Consider the following 18,459-nt stretch of genomic DNA (forward strand, 5'->3'; position numbering starts at 1 on the left):
TGTAACACCCTAAAGTTCGATCTTGTGAAATTAAGGAAAAATTTCCCAAGGGTTTTTAATCAAAACACCTTTCTTTAAATAATATTCATAATTTCAAAAGTTACTACTCCAATATTAATATAATTTTTTTTAAAGTATTCTTGGATTGCAATTATATATAAGAATTATGATTAAACTATTCCTTAATATATAATCTACAATATAATTTATATGTCACTAAAATGTGAACTAGTCCCTATTTTATGATTGGAATCATGTATAAAATAACTAAAACAACTGTAAATAAATAATAATAACAATATAAAGTTTTTCACTCATACTGATGTTTTATTTGTGCAACTAAAAGTAAAAAAATGTGGAATGTAAACTTGAGTTTGGTTTTTGAAAATAGAAATTAGAAAAGTGAAGGAAATAAATATTATGTAGAGAAAAATAAGTAAACAAAGATATATGATTCCTACACTAGGGTTTGAATTGGTATAATTTACTCAAAGGTGAAGCTCATAACAAACTTTGAATTTAAATTTGAATTCAAACTGAATTTGGGAATAAGGAAAAATAAGAAAATAAAAAGGAAAAGGTTAAAACGCTTCTTGGGCCGGCTCAACCTCAGCTCGGCCCACTCCACTATTTCCCTCCCACGCGGCCCAACCCCACGTCCACTCTGGTGCGCGCTAAACCCTGGATTCCAGGCGCTGGCATTTGGGCCCCGCTTGCCAGCCACTGTGCCACACACGCATCTGCTTCTTGGTCTGTCACCGCCCCGTGGGTCCACTGGCCAGACTCCCCTAGCCGCGCGTGTACCTTTCGTTTTGCCACCGCCAGGCGGGCCCTCACAGTCGGAATTGTCCTCTCCAAACCAATCCACGCGACACCGTGGGGAGCGCAACAAAATTCCGGGAAGCTAGCCGATTTTTGCTCTGTCCGTTGAACCTGGCGAGAACTCCGTGCGAAGCTCTTGCCTCGGGTACAAATAGGTAGGTACCTGGCCCTCGCCCTACCGGAATCGCGACCCCGAGAACCGTTCTTTTTCTTGCTACTCCCTCTCGCGCGAGCACCAACCGGAGATCCAAATTGCCACCGCCGCCGACCTTGGGTGCCTTCCATAGCGACTCCAGGTCCCGATTGGTGGAGGAGGAACGATTGGTGTCGGAGTTCGTCACCTCCTTGGTCCTCTACAGTGGAGAAAACGGGCGCCGTCGCGGGGAATTGGCTCGTCGTCGGGCACGTTCGTCGCGCACCCGCACCTTCCCGGAGCCGGTGAAATTCGCCCTGCAATTTCTGGTACAAACCCCTCGCCCATAATCACTTTGACCCGCGGATCCTTATGCGCTATACGAAACATGTTATTGGGGCTTCAATCCACCGATGAACGGTCACCGGCGGGGTTCGCCGTAGTCTGGCAGGGCGGCTGTTCTGCTCAGGCGCGAGGTAGGAGAAAGACTGCCGGGCGTTGATCTCACAGCGAACGACTGAGATTAGGAGAGTGGGTATCGTTTAACTAAATAGAACCGCGACCGTAGATTTCCAATCCAACGGGCTGCGTAGCGTACCGGTTCACCGCGACTTAGATCTAATCTGAGCCGTTGCATCGGATCGGACGGTCCAGAACCTGCGATACCCCTTCGGCCGTGACTTTTTACTAAAGTGACCCCAAGATTTCGCAGAATCAACCCGCCATCCGCGCGGGGAGAATATGAGTCTTGGGACGTTTGCAATCTAGCCCTTGGGCTTCTGTCTATTCCGCGTGCAGTCCAGGGAGTAGTAAAATTAGAGAATTAATTCTGGAAATTGATTTTTAATACAAAAATAATCCCCGAAACTTGTATAATTCATATTAAATTCATTTTAACTCCCAATTGAGTCATTCCAGTTGCAATAAGTTTGTTTTAATATTGTCTATCAACTAGTAACACTGTTTAGCTATGAAACTTAGATTAAAATTGTTCACTTAAATTAGTCTACACCAAGCATTAAATAACTCAGAGATTCATGACCCAATAACCCTAACTCCATTTAGATCCATTCTAGTTGCATTAGTCCCACAACAATATTTATTATCATGTGGTAACTTTGTTTTGTCATGAAATATAGATTAAAATGTTGCACTTAGTCTATGCTATATTTAACCACGTGGATCTTCGGAAAACCATAACTCCTTAACCGTAACTCCGATTTTAGCGGTTCTCGAACCCACGATCTCGTAGCATCGCGTAGATCGTTATTATTCAGTTTGTACTTATGGTTGGTGTGATGTTAATTTTGTCTATACCATGTTTGTCTGTATTGCTACGTTTAGCAGTGAGGTTACGAGTCACCTGAAGATCATCCTGGTACCTGGAATCTCAAGTCCCAGGCAAGTTGTGCCCTTGATCACTTCTTTTACCCACTCATGTTCTGATTAATCATAATGATCTGCATAGGTTAATTTTGATGGGACCCAATAGGTCACCCTAGTTTGTTCGTCCTGAATACCTTGTTTACCCCTGAATCACTTGGGTAGTTCTGCTACTGCTTTATATGGTTTTGGGTTAATATTTCATTACATCTATGTTCCAATTATGTTGTTATTCTATTTATGTTCATGACAAGATCATTAAATGTTAATTGGAACATAGAGCTTAACTTGAGAACCACGTGCCACCACAAGGGTTTAATGGGACGCCCTTGGCTGACTAATTAGGAAAGCTAGTGGAGGACTACCTTACCCGAAAGGGGCAAGGGCAGTAGGGGAGTGGTCAGTGTAGGGAGGCCCTCGGGAGGATTTTGCTGTGATGGCGGTCCTGCAAGGGATTCCTGGGAAGGCCCTCGGGAGGATTTTGCTGTGATGGCGGTCCTGCAAGGGATTCCTGGGGAGGCCCTCGGGAGGATTTTGCTGTGATGGCGGTCCTGCAAGGGATTCCTGCATTGGAGCTTCCTATAAACTGTAGCGGGTTTTCTGAAGCTAGTGGAACTTTGTAAAGGCCTCGTAGTGTTACCCTGCCTCGCCTCCTCGGTAGAGGTGTATGGGAAGTCGCGATCTCTTGGCAGATGGGTAACATGACTTGTGGGTAAAGGGTACCACCTCTGCAGAGTGTAAAACTGGTATACTAGCCGAGCTCACGGTCATGAGCAGCTCAGGACTCTCTGATGATTAAATTATGGAACTAAATTCAATTTGTCATATGCATTGCATTGCAGGTGAGGTTGTTACTTTTGTTCTACTACTTAATTGGGCTGGTATTTACTTATACTTAGTATTTGCTAATAAAATTTTGACCAACTTTAAAAGCAATGCTCAGCTCTAACCATCCTCTTTGGTAAGCCTTACACTTCACGTGAGCTCCCACCTTTGGCGAGTTCATGCACATTATTCCCCACAACTTGTTGAGCGATGAACGTATGTGAGCTCACTCTTGCTGTCTCACACCCCCCCACAGGTCAAGAGCAGGTACCACAGGATGAGGCGCTTGGAGGATGCTGCGATGTGTTCGTGAGAGGTCTAGGTCGTCGTCTCCCAGTCAACTTTGGGTTGCTGGACCGTTGTCTCCATATAATGTAATTATTTATTTTTGTATAGAACTCCTGTTATGTAGTAAAGTTGTGACATTCGATCCTGTGCCATGATTCATCATATGTGTGAGACTTGGTCCCAGCACACCTGGTGATTATGTTTACGCCCGGGCTTTGGACCCCTAAAACCCGGGTGTGACAGAAGTGGTATCAGAGGAATGTTGACTGTAGGACGAAACCTAGATAGAACTGGACAACCATTCTCTACTTACCTTTGCTACTCTGATTCTTTTCTAAACTTTTCTTAATCTATTCTTATCTATTTCTGCTTTACTCTGATTATTCTTACCTCTTTCTTTCCAAAGACAAATGTGGATTTCACACTTTGAAATCATGTGCCTAAAGTGACCTTTAGGAATGGGAGACCTACTTTTAGGAACAAAAACAAAATTATTTTTAGGTATCTATGTGCTGCAATGTTTGTTCTTATGATACTTGTCTGATTTGGATCTTTGATTGAGTGTGATGAGTTGTGGAGTAATGTCCACAATTACATCTGCATATACATATAGGAAAAAAATGCTTATCAAAATAACTAGATTATCTCTCATTAAAATATCTAGCCTAACCATATACATCTTATCTTGAAAGACTCTATCTTATCTTAATGGATTCATCTTATCTTGAAGGAATCATCTTATCCTAACCACTTTACTTATCTCATTCTAAAATAACAACCATGATCTAATCCAAATTAATGAGATCTAAACTAGTCTAATCTAATTATATCCAATCTAGTCTAGATCTGAGTTAATCTAATATGATCTAATCTAGTGTGAGTTACTTAATGCTGGTACAAAGGATAAAACCATACTCCTAATTCACTTAAGCCTAAGTTAGTGCCATAGATCAACTCAGCCATACACTCCCAATAGGTTACATAATCCACCTATGTGAACCTATTGATAAAAAAAATGTCCTACCCATAGACCCCAGCCATCTTAACTATATCCTCTAGCTCAGAGGGAGACAACAAGATTGGAGACTGAAGATGATCAACCTCATCAAGAAAGGATAAGCACCAACTCAAGTCTTCAAGGATCAAGCGGGGTCACCAGATGAGTCAAGATCTACAATTTGGGATGGAGTCCTTCCTTACCCTACTCCTTCTTACCCAAACCTACCCATGCTTTTGAGACATCTTTTATCCTACATAATAAAGTAGCTATATATATACCCATGCTTTCCTAATCACCTGATAATTTGTGATATAAAAAAAAACAAATCTTTTGATATTAAAACCAACTAGAAACTAAAACATAGACTACAAACCAAACTTGTTTGATACCCTTTCTTACAAATCTCGAGGACGAGATTTCTGTTAAGGGGGGTAGGATTTGTAACACCCTAAAGTTCGATCTTGTGAAATTAAGGAAAAATTTCCCAAGGGTTTTTAATCAAAACACCTTTCTTTAAATAATATTCATAATTTCAAAAGTTACTACTCCAATATTAATATAATTTTTTTTAAAGTATTCTTGGATTGCAATTATATATAAGAATTATGATTAAACTATTCCTTAATATATAATCTACAATATAATTTATATGTCACTAAAATGTGAACTAGTCCCTATTTTATGATTGGAATCATGTATAAAATAACTAAAACAACTGTAAATAAATAATAATAACAATATAAAGTTTTTCACTCATACTGATGTTTTATTTGTGCAACTAAAAGTAAAAAAATGTGGAATGTAAACTTGAGTTTGGTTTTTGAAAATAGAAATTAGAAAAGTGAAGGAAATAAATATTATGTAGAGAAAAATAAGTAAACAAAGATATATGATTCCTACACTAGGGTTTGAATTGGTATAATTTACTCAAAGGTGAAGCTCATAACAAACTTTGAATTTAAATTTGAATTCAAACTGAATTTGGGAATAAGGAAAAATAAGAAAATAAAAAGGAAAAGGTTAAAACGCTTCTTGGGCCGGCTCAACCTCAGCTCGGCCCACTCCACTATTTCCCTCCCACGCGGCCCAACCCCACGTCCACTCTGGTGCGCGCTAAACCCTGGATTCCAGGCGCTGGCATTTGGGCCCCGCTTGCCAGCCACTGTGCCACACACGCATCTGCTTCTTGGTCTGTCACCGCCCCGTGGGTCCACTGGCCAGACTCCCCTAGCCGCGCGTGTACCTTTCGTTTTGCCACCGCCAGGCGGGCCCTCACAGTCGGAATTGTCCTCTCCAAACCAATCCACGCGACACCGTGGGGAGCGCAACAAAATTCCGGGAAGCTAGCCGATTTTTGCTCTGTCCGTTGAACCTGGCGAGAACTCCGTGCGAAGCTCTTGCCTCGGGTACAAATAGGTAGGTACCTGGCCCTCGCCCTACCGGAATCGCGACCCCGAGAACCGTTCTTTTTCTTGCTACTCCCTCTCGCGCGAGCACCAACCGGAGATCCAAATTGCCACCGCCGCCGACCTTGGGTGCCTTCCATAGCGACTCCAGGTCCCGATTGGTGGAGGAGGAACGATTGGTGTCGGAGTTCGTCACCTCCTTGGTCCTCTACAGTGGAGAAAACGGGCGCCGTCGCGGGGAATTGGCTCGTCGTCGGGCACGTTCGTCGCGCACCCGCACCTTCCCGGAGCCGGTGAAATTCGCCCTGCAATTTCTGGTACAAACCCCTCGCCCATAATCACTTTGACCCGCGGATCCTTATGCGCTATACGAAACATGTTATTGGGGCTTCAATCCACCGATGAACGGTCACCGGCGGGGTTCGCCGTAGTCTGGCGGGGCGGCTGTTCTGCTCAGGCGCGAGGTAGGAGAAAGACTGCCGGGCGTTGATCTCACAGCGAACGGCTGAGATTAGGAGAGTGGGTATCGTTTAGCTAAATAGAACCGCGACCGTAGATTTCCAATCCAACGGGCTGCGTAGCGTACCGGTTCACCGCGACTTAGATCTAATCTGAGCCGTTGCATCGGATCGGACGGTCCAGAACCTGCGATACCCCTTCGGCCGTGACTTTTTACTAAAGTGACCCCAAGATTTCGCAGAATCAACCCGCCATCCGCGCGGGGAGAATATGAGTCTTGGGACGTTTGCAATCTAGCCCTTGGGCTTCTGTCTATTCCGCGTGCAGTCCAGGGAGTAGTAAAATTAGAGAATTAATTCTGGAAATTGATTTTTAATACAAAAATAATTCCCGAAACTTGTATAATTCATATTAAATTCATTTTAACTCCCAATTGAGTCATTCCAGTTGCAATAAGTTTGTTTTAATATTGTCTATCAACTAGTAACACTGTTTAGCTATGAAACTTAGATTAAAATTGTTCACTTAAATTAGTCTACACCAAGCATTAAATAACTCAGAGATTCATGACCCAATAACCCTAACTCCATTTAGATCCATTCTAGTTGCATTAGTCCCACAACAATATTTATTATCATGTGGTAACTTTGTTTTGTCATGAAATATAGATTAAAATGTTGCACTTAGTCTATGCTATATTTAACCACGTGGATCTTCGGAAAACCATAACTCCTTAACCGTAACTCCGATTTTAGCGGTTCTCGAACCCACGATCTCGTAGCATCGCGTAGATCGTTATTATTCAGTTTGTACTTATGGTTGGTGTGATGTTAATTTTGTCTATACCATGTTTGTCTGTATTGCTACGTTTAGCAGTGAGGTTACGAGTCACCTGAAGATCATCCTGGTACCTGGAATCTCAAGTCCCAGGCAAGTTGTGCCCTTGATCACTTCTTTTACCCACTCATGTTCTGATTAATCATAATGATCTGCATAGGTTAATTTTGATGGGACCCAATAGGTCACCCTAGTTTGTTCGTCCTGAATACCTTGTTTACCCCTGAATCACTTGGGTAGTTCTGCTACTGCTTTATATGGTTTTGGGTTAATATTTCATTACATCTATGTTCCAATTATGTTGTTATTCTATTTATGTTCATGACAAGATCATTAAATGTTAATTGGAACATAGAGCTTAACTTGAGAACCACGTGCCACCACAAGGGTTTAATGGGACGCCCTTGGCTGACTAATTAGGAAAGCTAGTGGAGGACTACCTTACCCGAAAGGGGCAAGGGCAGTAGGGGAGTGGTCAGTGTAGGGAGGCCCTCGGGAGGATTTTGCTGTGATGGCGGTCCTGCAAGGGATTCCTGGGAAGGCCCTCGGGAGGATTTTGCTGTGATGACGGTCCTGCAAGGGATTCCTGGGGAGGCCCTCGGGAGGATTTTGCTGTGATGGCGGTCCTGCAAGGGATTCCTGCATTGGAGCTTCCTATAAACTGTAGCGGGTTTTCTGAAGCTAGTGGAACTTTGTAAAGGCCTCGTAGTGTTACCCTGCCTCGCCTCCTCGGTAGAGGTGTATGGGAAGTCGCGATCTCTTGGCAGATGGGTAACATGACTTGTGGGTAAAGGGTACCACCTCTGCAGAGTGTAAAACTGGTATACTAGCCGAGCTCACGGTCATGAGCAGCTCAGGACTCTCTGATGATTAAATTATGGAACTAAATTCAATTTGTCATATGCATTGCATTGCAGGTGAGGTTGTTACTTTTGTTCTACTACTTAATTGGGCTGGTATTTACTTATACTTAGTATTTGCTAATAAAATTTTGACCAACTTTAAAAGCAATGCTCAGCTCTAACCATCCTCTTTGGTAAGCCTTACACTTCACGTGAGCTCCCACCTTTGGCGAGTTCATGCACATTATTCCCCACAACTTGTTGAGCGATGAACGTATGTGAGCTCACTCTTGCTGTCTCACACCCCCCCACAGGTCAAGAGCAGGTACCACAGGATGAGGCGCTTGGAGGATGCTGCGATGTGTTCGTGAGAGGTCTAGGTCGTCGTCTCCCAGTCAACTTTGGGTTGCTGGACCGTTGTCTCCATATAATGTAATTATTTATTTTTGTATAGAACTCCTGTTATGTAGTAAAGTTGTGACATTCGATCCTGTGCCATGATTCATCATATGTGTGAGACTTGGTCCCAGCACACCTGGTGATTATGTTTACGCCCGGGCTTTGGACCCCTAAAACCCGGGTGTGACATTCGTCGCCGAAGGTCTTATAGAAGGAAGTGGTCCTCGGATGAAGCTGTTAGTATAAGATAGCCGAAGGTTCTTCTTCGTAAAGCTTCGGCATTACAAACCGACTTAAAGATAGAATGACCTTTTAGTCCATAAATGTCTGAGTCAACGTTGTAAGTTTTTATAAGGGGCATACTTGTAATTCCTCACAGGCTGCGTCCTGTGCCTATAAATAGTGAACAGTATTCCGTTACTGTTCACGCATTCTGGTATTTGCAATCGCATTTTTCGGAATACAACCTTTGTCAAGGCATAGGTATCATTGTATTTAATGATTCAATATATTAAGTGAATTTAATATAATGCATCTGTGATTCATTCATCCATTTTATACCTTTTATTTTACATTATCTTACAATGTTTGTTGGAAGTCTATTACGAAGGTTCAACTTCGTAATAATATTCTTATCAACCTTCGTTCAAGAACCATTATCCTCAAAGGAATAATGATCCATGGACGAAGGACAATATCATTTAACATTTTATGTTGCCTTGTTCTTAATTCATAGCATTTGAGAACAAGCCTCCAACACAAGTCATCCCCGATAACATTCTCGGGGGCTGGGCACGTGTCAACACCATCCTTGGGGTCCAAGTTCTCTGCGGTAGCCACCTCTAAGGCTGATGGGCCCTCAGTTACTTCCATAGGACCAGGACGATCCAAGTCAGTCTCCCGACCCTCGAGATCGCGCTCTAAGGTCGACGAGGCACGGGATGACCTCAACCCAGCATCAAGCACATCAGCACAAACCTCCATCACACCATCACCTGCTGGCTCCGATAACAAATCTTCTGGAACCATATCCTCAAGAGTCTGATCAAAATTGGCCAGGGACAGTTCTTGCAGACCAATGAGAGCAGACAAAGCAGGAGAAGGAACTCCACTACTTTCACCGCTAGCGATGAACTGCCGACTGTTTTTCCGAGTCAAAGGAACTTCATCTTCTTCCTCCTCGTCGTCCACATTAGCAACACAGGCAGCACCCCCATTGGGATCAGCAACAGATGGAGCACCCACATTGGGATCAGCAACAGATTGGGTACACCCATTAGGGTCAGCGTCAGTAAATTCAGTCACAGGCACTTCTTCAGCAGCAGGAACCGAGGTACCAACGTCCCGATCCAAACTGGATACTCGCCGGAGGCGTCTCTTTTTCTTTTTCTGCTCATCAGCAGAAGGATCAGGTTGACTGGCTCAGCAAGGGCGCCTCGGGCGAGTACTGGCAGGCTTCTGAGTATCCAAAGTTGTATCAGCCTCTGGGAGGGGCGCCACTACCAATGCCCCAGCAGGAGCAGCATCATAAGAGTCCTCAGCCAGCAAATCAAGCATATCGCTTATCTCTGCATCACTAGGGTTCAGGGGCACCTCAAAATGGACCTGCCGTTCATCATCAGGAATTTCCCCGAGCGAGGCAACCAAGGCACTAACTTCTTCAGCAGAAGACCGCACTCTAAGGCCCAAACTACCATCAGTGACAGGAGGATTCGACACAAAAAGAGTGAAGGCTTTGGGAGGAGGCAAGTTCCAGGCTGAGAATGCTACTGGGGCACCAACATTTGACACTTTGCCTCTAAGGATCATCTCAAGTCGGTTCACCAAGTCCATAGAGGGAATTCTTCTGTTAGTAACCCGAGTTGAGTCGGCTAGGCCTCGATACAGATAAGCTGGGTATGCCCTGTCTTTCAACGGCTGAATATTCTTGAAGACAAAATCAGCAGCCACAGCTTCAGCAGTCAGACCCCTCTCCTTCAGCAATCCAACTTCAGCCAGCAAAGCATCTGCCTCAGCTACCTCCTGATCTGTGAGGGACTCGGTCCAGCTTGGGGTGCGAACATCCGGCTGTCTTCCCGACCGAGGGGGGAGAGAGTTTCCATAATTCTCAACTATGAACCACTCCAAGCGCCATCCCTTGATACTGTATTTGAGAGGGATTTCGAGATACTCAGTCTTCCTCCCGCGGCGCATCTCCAAGCTAGCACCCCAACCAACTGATGTTGTCCACCGGCCATCCCAGGGCGACAGTGATACAAGTACTTCCACAATCCGAAATGTGGCAGCACGCCAAGAAAGGCTTCACATAAATGAACGAAAATGGAGATTTGCAGGATAGAATTGGGATTCAGATGGGTCAAGTTAAGATGGTAGAAATCAAGGAGGCCGCGAAAAAAGGGAGAAATGGGAAGACCGAGGCCGCGGAGAAGGAAAGGAGCATAAATCACGGACTCATGGGTATCCTCAGTTGGGACAGTAACCCCATGGCAAATCCGCCAAGAACAGAGTTCCCGCGGAGGAAGAACCCCAATGGACACGAGGTGGAGAAGTTCGGGCTCAGAGATGACGGGCATGTGGTTACCTGCGAAAGGCAACTGGCTGTTGGGGTCGATTGGAGGAATCACCACGGCAGATGAACTCGAGGCTTTCCTCTTGGGCGCCATCTCGATTCTACCGGCAAGCAGAGTGGGAGGCGAATTGCAGAGAGGATTCGGAAGCAAGAAAGCAAGAATTAGGGCACGGAAAGCAGAGGCAGCTAAAAGCGCAGCACTTATGGGATATTCCCGAGCCAGATACCGTTTCAAAAAGCGCCCAGTCAGCACCCGGCGGTTATTTCCAAAACACCGGCGTGCCACGTGATCACCCGGCAGTTATTTCCAGAACACCGGTGCGCCACATCATCACTCGGCTATTATCCTCAAAGTGGCCCACGCAACCCGCTATCGCTCAGCGTTACCTCTAAAACGCTGACGTCGCCCTCAGGTCACTCGGCGTTACTTCTAAAAACGCTGACATCGTCTTCAAGTCGCTCGGCGTTACCTCTAAAACGCTGACGTCGCCCTCAGGTCACTCGGCGCTACCTCTAAAACGCTGACGTCGTCTTCAAGTCGCTCGGCGTTACCTATAAAACGCTGCCGTTGTCTTCAAGTCACTCGGCGTTACTTCTAAAACGCTGACGTCGTCTTCAAGTCGCTCGACGTTACCTCTAAAACACTGACGTTGTCTTCAAGTCACTCAGCGTTACTTCTAAAACGCTGACGTTGTCTTCAAGTCACTCGGCGTTACCTCTAAAACGCTGACATCGTCTTCAAGTCGCTCGGCAGCTACCTCTAAAAGCATCGATATGATGCCCGAGTTATTCACTTACTATTCCAAGGGAATCAACTTCACGAAAAAGGCGGGAAGATAAATGATTCAAGAACTTTGAGTTATGAATATCGAAGAACAATCATCACAGAGAAGCTAACTTCATTTCCTCATTAAAGGGAAGATATCATACTTACAAATCAACTCATTATGAGTTGATACTTCCCTATTACTACTGCTACATTACATTACATTACTACTACTACTACACTACACTATACTACTCTACACTACTAAATACTACTACATTATTCTAACTATACTATACTAACATCTAAAGGACCAGTGGCATCTAGCCACTGGCCCTGTTGCTGCCGCCGCCGCCGCTGCCGCCCCTGTTGCTGCCCCTGCTGCTGCCGCCACCGCCACTGCCGCCCCTGCTGTCGCCGCCGTCACCGTCCTTGCTGCCGCTGCTGCCGCCCCTGCCGCTGCCGTCACCGTCACCGCTGCTAGGGGTGGGCGTTCGGGTTACCCAAAAATTTCGGGTCGGGTAATTCGGGTTTTTAAAATTTCGGGTTTTGAGAATCGATACCCGAAATTACAACGGGTTTTGCAATACCCGAAAAATCGGGTACCCGGAATTTCGGGTTCGGGTTCGGGTATTCCCGAACTACCCGAACTATTGTGTCAGCTTCATAAAAATACATACACCCTATTAAATTAGTATAAAAATATAGTTTGAATAATGATATACACGGACATAAAACACAAGCAATCTACAATCACAAGTTATGCACACATACACATAATTATAAATGTACAAATTAATCATTAAGCATGACATGAGTACATGACACATGAAAGTTCGGGTAATTCTGGTATTTCGGGTACCCGATTGTGATACCCGAATTACCCGAACTAAATTCGGGTTTTGCAAGTTGCTACCCGAAATTCCCAAACAAAATTCGGGTTTCGGGTATTTCGGGTTCGGGTTCGGGTATTCCGGGTTCGGGTTTCGGGTTACGGGTTTTTTGCCCAGCCCTAACCGCCGCCACCGCCTTCGTCATCGTCGTCGCCGTCCTCGTCCTCGCCGCCACCGTCCGAGTCCTCCTCATCCGAGGAGTACTCCGACTCATCCGAGCCCTCGAGCTCGGAGCGCTCGACGGCCCGGATGTACGTCCAGACCTCTGCCGCGAGCCCCTGGGAGTCGTCTGAGCAGACGACTCACGCAGGGGATGGGAGCCGGAGACCCCTCAGACTCAGAGGAGAACTCCTCCTCTAAGTACTCCGAGTCACCAAAATACTCCGATGGAGGAGTTGGCTCACGCTTGCGCTTGTTGTTCTTGCCCATGGTGGAAGCGAAAGGGAGAGAAGAAAAGCAAGCAACAGAGAACAGCGAGAGATGTGAAAAAGCCGGAGAGACAACGACATTATTTATAGAAGGAGAAGGCAACCGCTCACCTCCAACCGCGGTCACTGAACAGTCGCAAAGCATTCAATAAGCACTTCAACCCGTCTGAAGACACGTCAGGCGGCTGACGCCGTTTCACGCAACACAACACCCATTGGGACTCCAGTCAACAGCGCGGAGGATATGATTACACCCGCCGTCACATCACATTACTACTCAGAAGCAGCCGGCTAAAACACTCAGCGTACCAAGCCGTCCCTTGCCCACACCCATTGGGGGGGACGCCCAGGAATTATCAGTATATTTTTCAAAACGGTCACATCTGTGCAGGGCATGCAGTGAATACCTCAAGACAAAAATGAGATATCAGTAAGGATCAGAGGAAAGCCAAATATAGCCAGTGAAGTACAAAATATGGCCGACAGAAGCGACGTGAAGACTAGACAGAGAACGTCCATCAAATGTCCAATCAGTCGCAGAGCAAATAAATTACACCACCTAGCAAGATATGGATGGATTGTGAACTCGGCTGCAAAAGACAAAATACATGCTGACCTCTGAAGCATAATATTGATGACATAATGCTGACCTCCAAAGCATAATGCGGATGGCATCATGCCGATTTTTACAAGCAGAAAGGATAATCTTCAGCAAAAAGACACAAAAGGAAGACCTTCGAATGGATTATCCTCAAAAATCCACTTGAAGGTCGGGGGCTACACCCATTGGGTGCACCTTCGGTGCACCCCATGGATCATCATTCCAAGCCAAGATAGTGCCGACTTCTAAGGCATGGGACAAGATTAAAGACAAGGCTGGCCCTCAACCAAAACGAAGGAGTAAAAATGGAAATAATTTCTGGTGAAGACCTTCGAGTAGATTATTTTCTAAAATCTACTCGAAGCTCGGGGGCTACACCCATCGGGTGCACCTCCGGTGCACCTAATGAAGTTCAGGGTCCTACAAAACAAAATGCCGACCTCTAAGGCACAAGCACGAAACGAAGCTTCGATTTACGAGTGATCAAAGCAGGAGGAGACAGTAAGAAGTCGTTTTCTTCAAATCGCCTGCAAGCTGGAGCTGAGATCTTTGGGCTGATTACCTCTAAATTAACCCAAAGATCGGGGGCTTGTGGGGGACAGATATCCCCCGGGTCCACTAAAAGAGTAAAAGACCTCACGAAAGGCCCAAGGGCCCAATAAATCGTAAGGTCATTCTTTCATGGGCCTGGGGAGGGACAATCAGCAAAGCAGATCGACATGAGGCCGGATTGATGCCAGCCCGGACGGCCCACAACGTCGAGCGAGCGACCACAACAGAGATCCGACTTTCCCGCGCTGGAGCCCCCATGCAACGGAGCCATGCGGGGATAGGTCGGCAGAACTACAGGGAGATAAACTCAAACAGTTCACTATCTTTTAGCTACACATTGTTATCATATCCACGTGTATTACCCCACGGTCGAGTATATAAGGCCTAGGGGGCACCCCTTCAGAATGATCGACCTATTACTCAGCCACCCACCTCAACTCTCTGCGTTCTCAATTCAGAGAGCTCCCTTGTAACCTCATTCACCAAGCATATTCACCAGGACGTAGGGTGTTACGCATCTCCAAGCGGCCCGAACCTGTAAACATTGTCTATTGTCCCTCGTGCATCTGGCACGAACCATTTTGCTACAGTCGGCGACACCGTCCTACTCCTAAAAACACCTTGAGGGGCAACCCCGGGTGTGCGGTCGGACCCAAAACACCGACAGTCCAATAGTTACACATGTGGTCAACAAGATGTTATTAATCAATTATGATACTTCCTACGGATACGCGATGTGTCAATACTAATACGTCATTTTTCCTCAAAAACAATGATATAGGGATATGCTATTTTGTAAACATTAGTAAATTAAGATTTATAAATAGTTTATATTGGCTACTTATTGATAATAGTTGTCTTCGTATATTCTGCATCATGCCCTGACATAGTAGTCGACGGCCTGCTGCAGGGGTAGGCCCTTGTACTCCATGAAAGTGGCCATGTCCCACTTGAGCGTGCACGACACGGCGCATGCGTCGCATCTATATGTGCCGAACTTGATCGGCGGTGAATCCCCAATGCGCCCGAGCATCTTGCTCATCAACCGTCTGTGGACATGGCCGCCGCACCACCCCAACGTCTCTGATGCGTACACACTGATGTGCAACCCATTCATCACCATGTCCGCCTTGTGTACGTTGTTGTTGTCCACGTTGTTAGCGCAACACTTGTCCATCCCCATCGGTGGGATGAGGTAGTCGAACTGCATGAGCGCGAAAAGTAGGAAAAAGAACAACCATGGTTAGTTCACTGTTGAATCGATTCTTCTTTTTTTGGTAAGCATACAACTGAGATAAGAAATAAAAATAGTGATGTATGAAACGGGTGAACAAGAAGAAACTAGAATGTTGCTGCCTGCTGGCCTCCTTAACGAGCTTGAGCATGCTGAAGGTAGTCCAACTACACGAGGGCAAACAGAAGGAAAAAAGAGCTGTGACGGAACCTCCCAAGTAATTAGGCCCACCTACAGTTGTCCTTGTCCAACAGACATCAGACAACCCTATAGATGTTCCTGAATCACTTGACAAGCTCGGTATCTTCTTTCTTACCTTTCCAGGAACGTATCACCCGTCTTGCAGACATTACAGAACATCGGAGATATAGAAATGCGGAAGCGATTACATAAACTTACATTTATTTAGAAAGTAAGATCAAGTTACTTATTACAGACCAGAGTTATCCTAGGAGTGCAAAGTAATATTATTACAACACCAAGGGAGGTAAAAACTCCTCCCGAGAAGTTCTTTCATAAAAGTTCTATATGGAGGACCAAGTCCTCCCGCAGCTTCACTCTTGTTTTTCTTCCTTGGGAACCACCTTGGAGCAGAAGCAACAAAAATTTGTCGCTTCCTCACCTAAAAACAACGGAGGGATAAACCCTGAGTATGGAATTACTCAGCAAGTCTTACCCGACTAAAGAAAAGACTCTCAAGGGTATGCTGGTTAAGGGAGTCAAGGTAAGGTTTTTCAATAATCAAAGATTCTGTTTTGCAGAAATGCTTACTAAAGTGGATCCTTAAAAATCATTTGTCAAGTTGAGTAAAATTACCTGTAACTAGAGTTCTTTCTACCCTAGTTCAAACACTTGTCCTGCACTAGCCAGTTTCTTAACAAGTCCCTTCATCTTTAGTGGAGTTCTACGTATAAGTCAGTGACCAAGTCTTCATAACCGCGAAGGTACGGCGATCCGAATCGATTATACTCAGCTGAGGATCTCCAATCACACGACATATGTAGCACTTAACCCTTGCATATGTCAACCCGCCACCGGGGTTCTTAAGACCAGATCAGGTTCACGCAAACCGAGAGCACAGATACACCACCGTCCAGCCTCTTGCCACAGAGGGTACACACTACTCCCGCCACCGCTCCACGCCCATTTCGTGTTATCTTATTCTGGCCTTAGTCTGCCCGAGGCAAGGCTTACCCATGACGAGGCATGTGACCAGTTAAAGGGTCCTCGGTCAGCAGGCCTACATCGACACGGTCCTTAATCGACTCAGACGGAGACACTACACTGAGACTCTCTTCTCGTGCAAGTCACCCGCCCGGTCTCAGCTTAATCATTTAAACCCAAATCTTGGTACCTGGCAGAGGTACATCTTTTCCGATGTTGAACCCATCATGGCCATGATGGATCCACCATCAAGTTTTATTTTTGAAAACAACCATCCCACTTTGCCAATCATCTTTTGTAAAACAAATCCTTTTGTTTTTCTAGAGAAATACTAAGCATAGTAAAACCTTTTGGTAAAAACAGGGCTTCAAGGGAGGTAATCAAGTTCAAGGAAGGTAATGCAGGAATTGTTTAAGCATTCAACTCTTATCACCTAATGCAGCAAGCAAGTGAGAAAATTTTAAAAACATCAAGGAAGGTGGCAAATGCACCGGGGCTTGCCTTCGTTAGTAGGTGAGTCAGGCTCGGTCCCGCAGATATCGAAGTAGAAACAATTTCCGGCCTGAGATTCCGAAGGTGGTGGTGTCTTCTCTTCGGTCACTTCAATCTCTTCTTCGTTTTCTAAATATAACCATATAGGTATATATAAGAATGAATGCCATGTAATGCTCATGAGAGTGCGAAGATAATAAAGATTTATTATCTAAGTCTTGAATACAACTTTCCTTCACGAAACTCCGAGAACTTAGGGTTTCCGGAGTCAGTAAAGGAGTTCAAAGGGCAGGGGGGTTTTGGGTTCTAAGTATCAAACAAGGTCCAAATCAACCCAAACTTTACCCAAGGCTTCTAAATAATGTATAGAGCTTATATAAAAAGTTTGGACATTTTTGGAATTACTATATGTTTGCTAAAAATCCAGAACTAATATTTTAAACTACTTTAAATGCCTTAAAATTCCTTATTTAACCTAAAAATCATACAACTATTTTTATTAAATCCTAGGGAAAATAAGAAGTCTAGGAAAATTGGTTTCACAATTTTAGGATTTTCTACAATTTTTTAACAAATTTCCAAAGCTCTACTGAAAAAGAAAAAGATTTAAATAGTGATGGGCCGTTTCTGGCCCAGGCGGCCCAGGTCCACGCAGAAGCGTGCTACGCCCGCGCCCGCGGTGGAGGCTTTGCAGAAACGCCTCTGGTGTTTTGACTAACCATCACTGAGTTCTATTACTGTTTCTTTAGGTCATTGACAAATCACACAGGGACCCCTCGAATTTATTCCTTTACACGACAAAGTCCTTGACGGCGCTTCACACGGGAAGCTCCACTCCGGCGAGCTAGACCGGCCGGAGGGGCCAAGACCGACGCCCAACGTTGACCGAAACCAAATTCACGCCCCAACTAATGTTTCCCATAAGTTAATTGCATGAATAACTAACCAATTGCCCATGGCCACGGTGACCGTGCGAATGATTTAAAGAACAATGCGTTCACGACGAACAGTGGCAGTCTAATTCGATTGGGTGGGTCGGTGAGTATCAAGGGCACATGAGGATGCTAGAACAAGACTAAAGACGACAGGATCGGACCTGAGGAGAGCTTCCCACAGTGAGCTTGGGTTCGCGGTGTTCTTCAACCGTTTTGGGGGAAATCCCAAATTCGAGTTCTCTGGTGGGGGGTTTGGGGTGCAGGTGGGTGCAGTAGCTGCTTGAGTACATGGCGGAGCTGAGGGCGCGGTCAATTTATAGAGCCCGCGAGCGGTGGCCGCGAATTTGGGCGACGACGCGCGGCGGTCGGAGGAATAAGAGTTCACTGGCGCGCGTGAATACGTGTTCAATGCTGTGGCAGTCACTCCGGCG

At 45.4% G+C, this 18,459-nt stretch overlaps 1 protein-coding gene across 1 annotated transcript; it reads right to left on the reverse strand.

Moving 5' to 3' along the window:
* Positions 1–15,077: 15,077 nt before the first annotated feature.
* On the reverse strand, positions 15,078–15,386 carry LOC103631337 (probable isoaspartyl peptidase/L-asparaginase 2). The gene has a single exon (XM_008652271.2). It carries the CDS (start codon positions 15,384–15,386, stop codon positions 15,078–15,080), a length of 309 nt encoding a protein of 102 aa, XP_008650493.2.
* Positions 15,387–18,459: the final 3,073 nt, after the last annotated feature.

The sequence above is a fragment of the Zea mays genome, chromosome 6 (assembly GCF_902167145.1).
Source record: "Zea mays cultivar B73 chromosome 6, Zm-B73-REFERENCE-NAM-5.0, whole genome shotgun sequence".
NCBI classification, from domain to species: Eukaryota; Viridiplantae; Streptophyta; class Magnoliopsida; order Poales; family Poaceae; genus Zea; species Zea mays.

Coding starts and splice junctions, on each gene's coding strand:
- LOC103631337 (XM_008652271.2), bottom strand. CDS start 15,386: ATGGGGATGGACAAGTGTTGCGCTAACAACGTGGACAACAACAACGTA.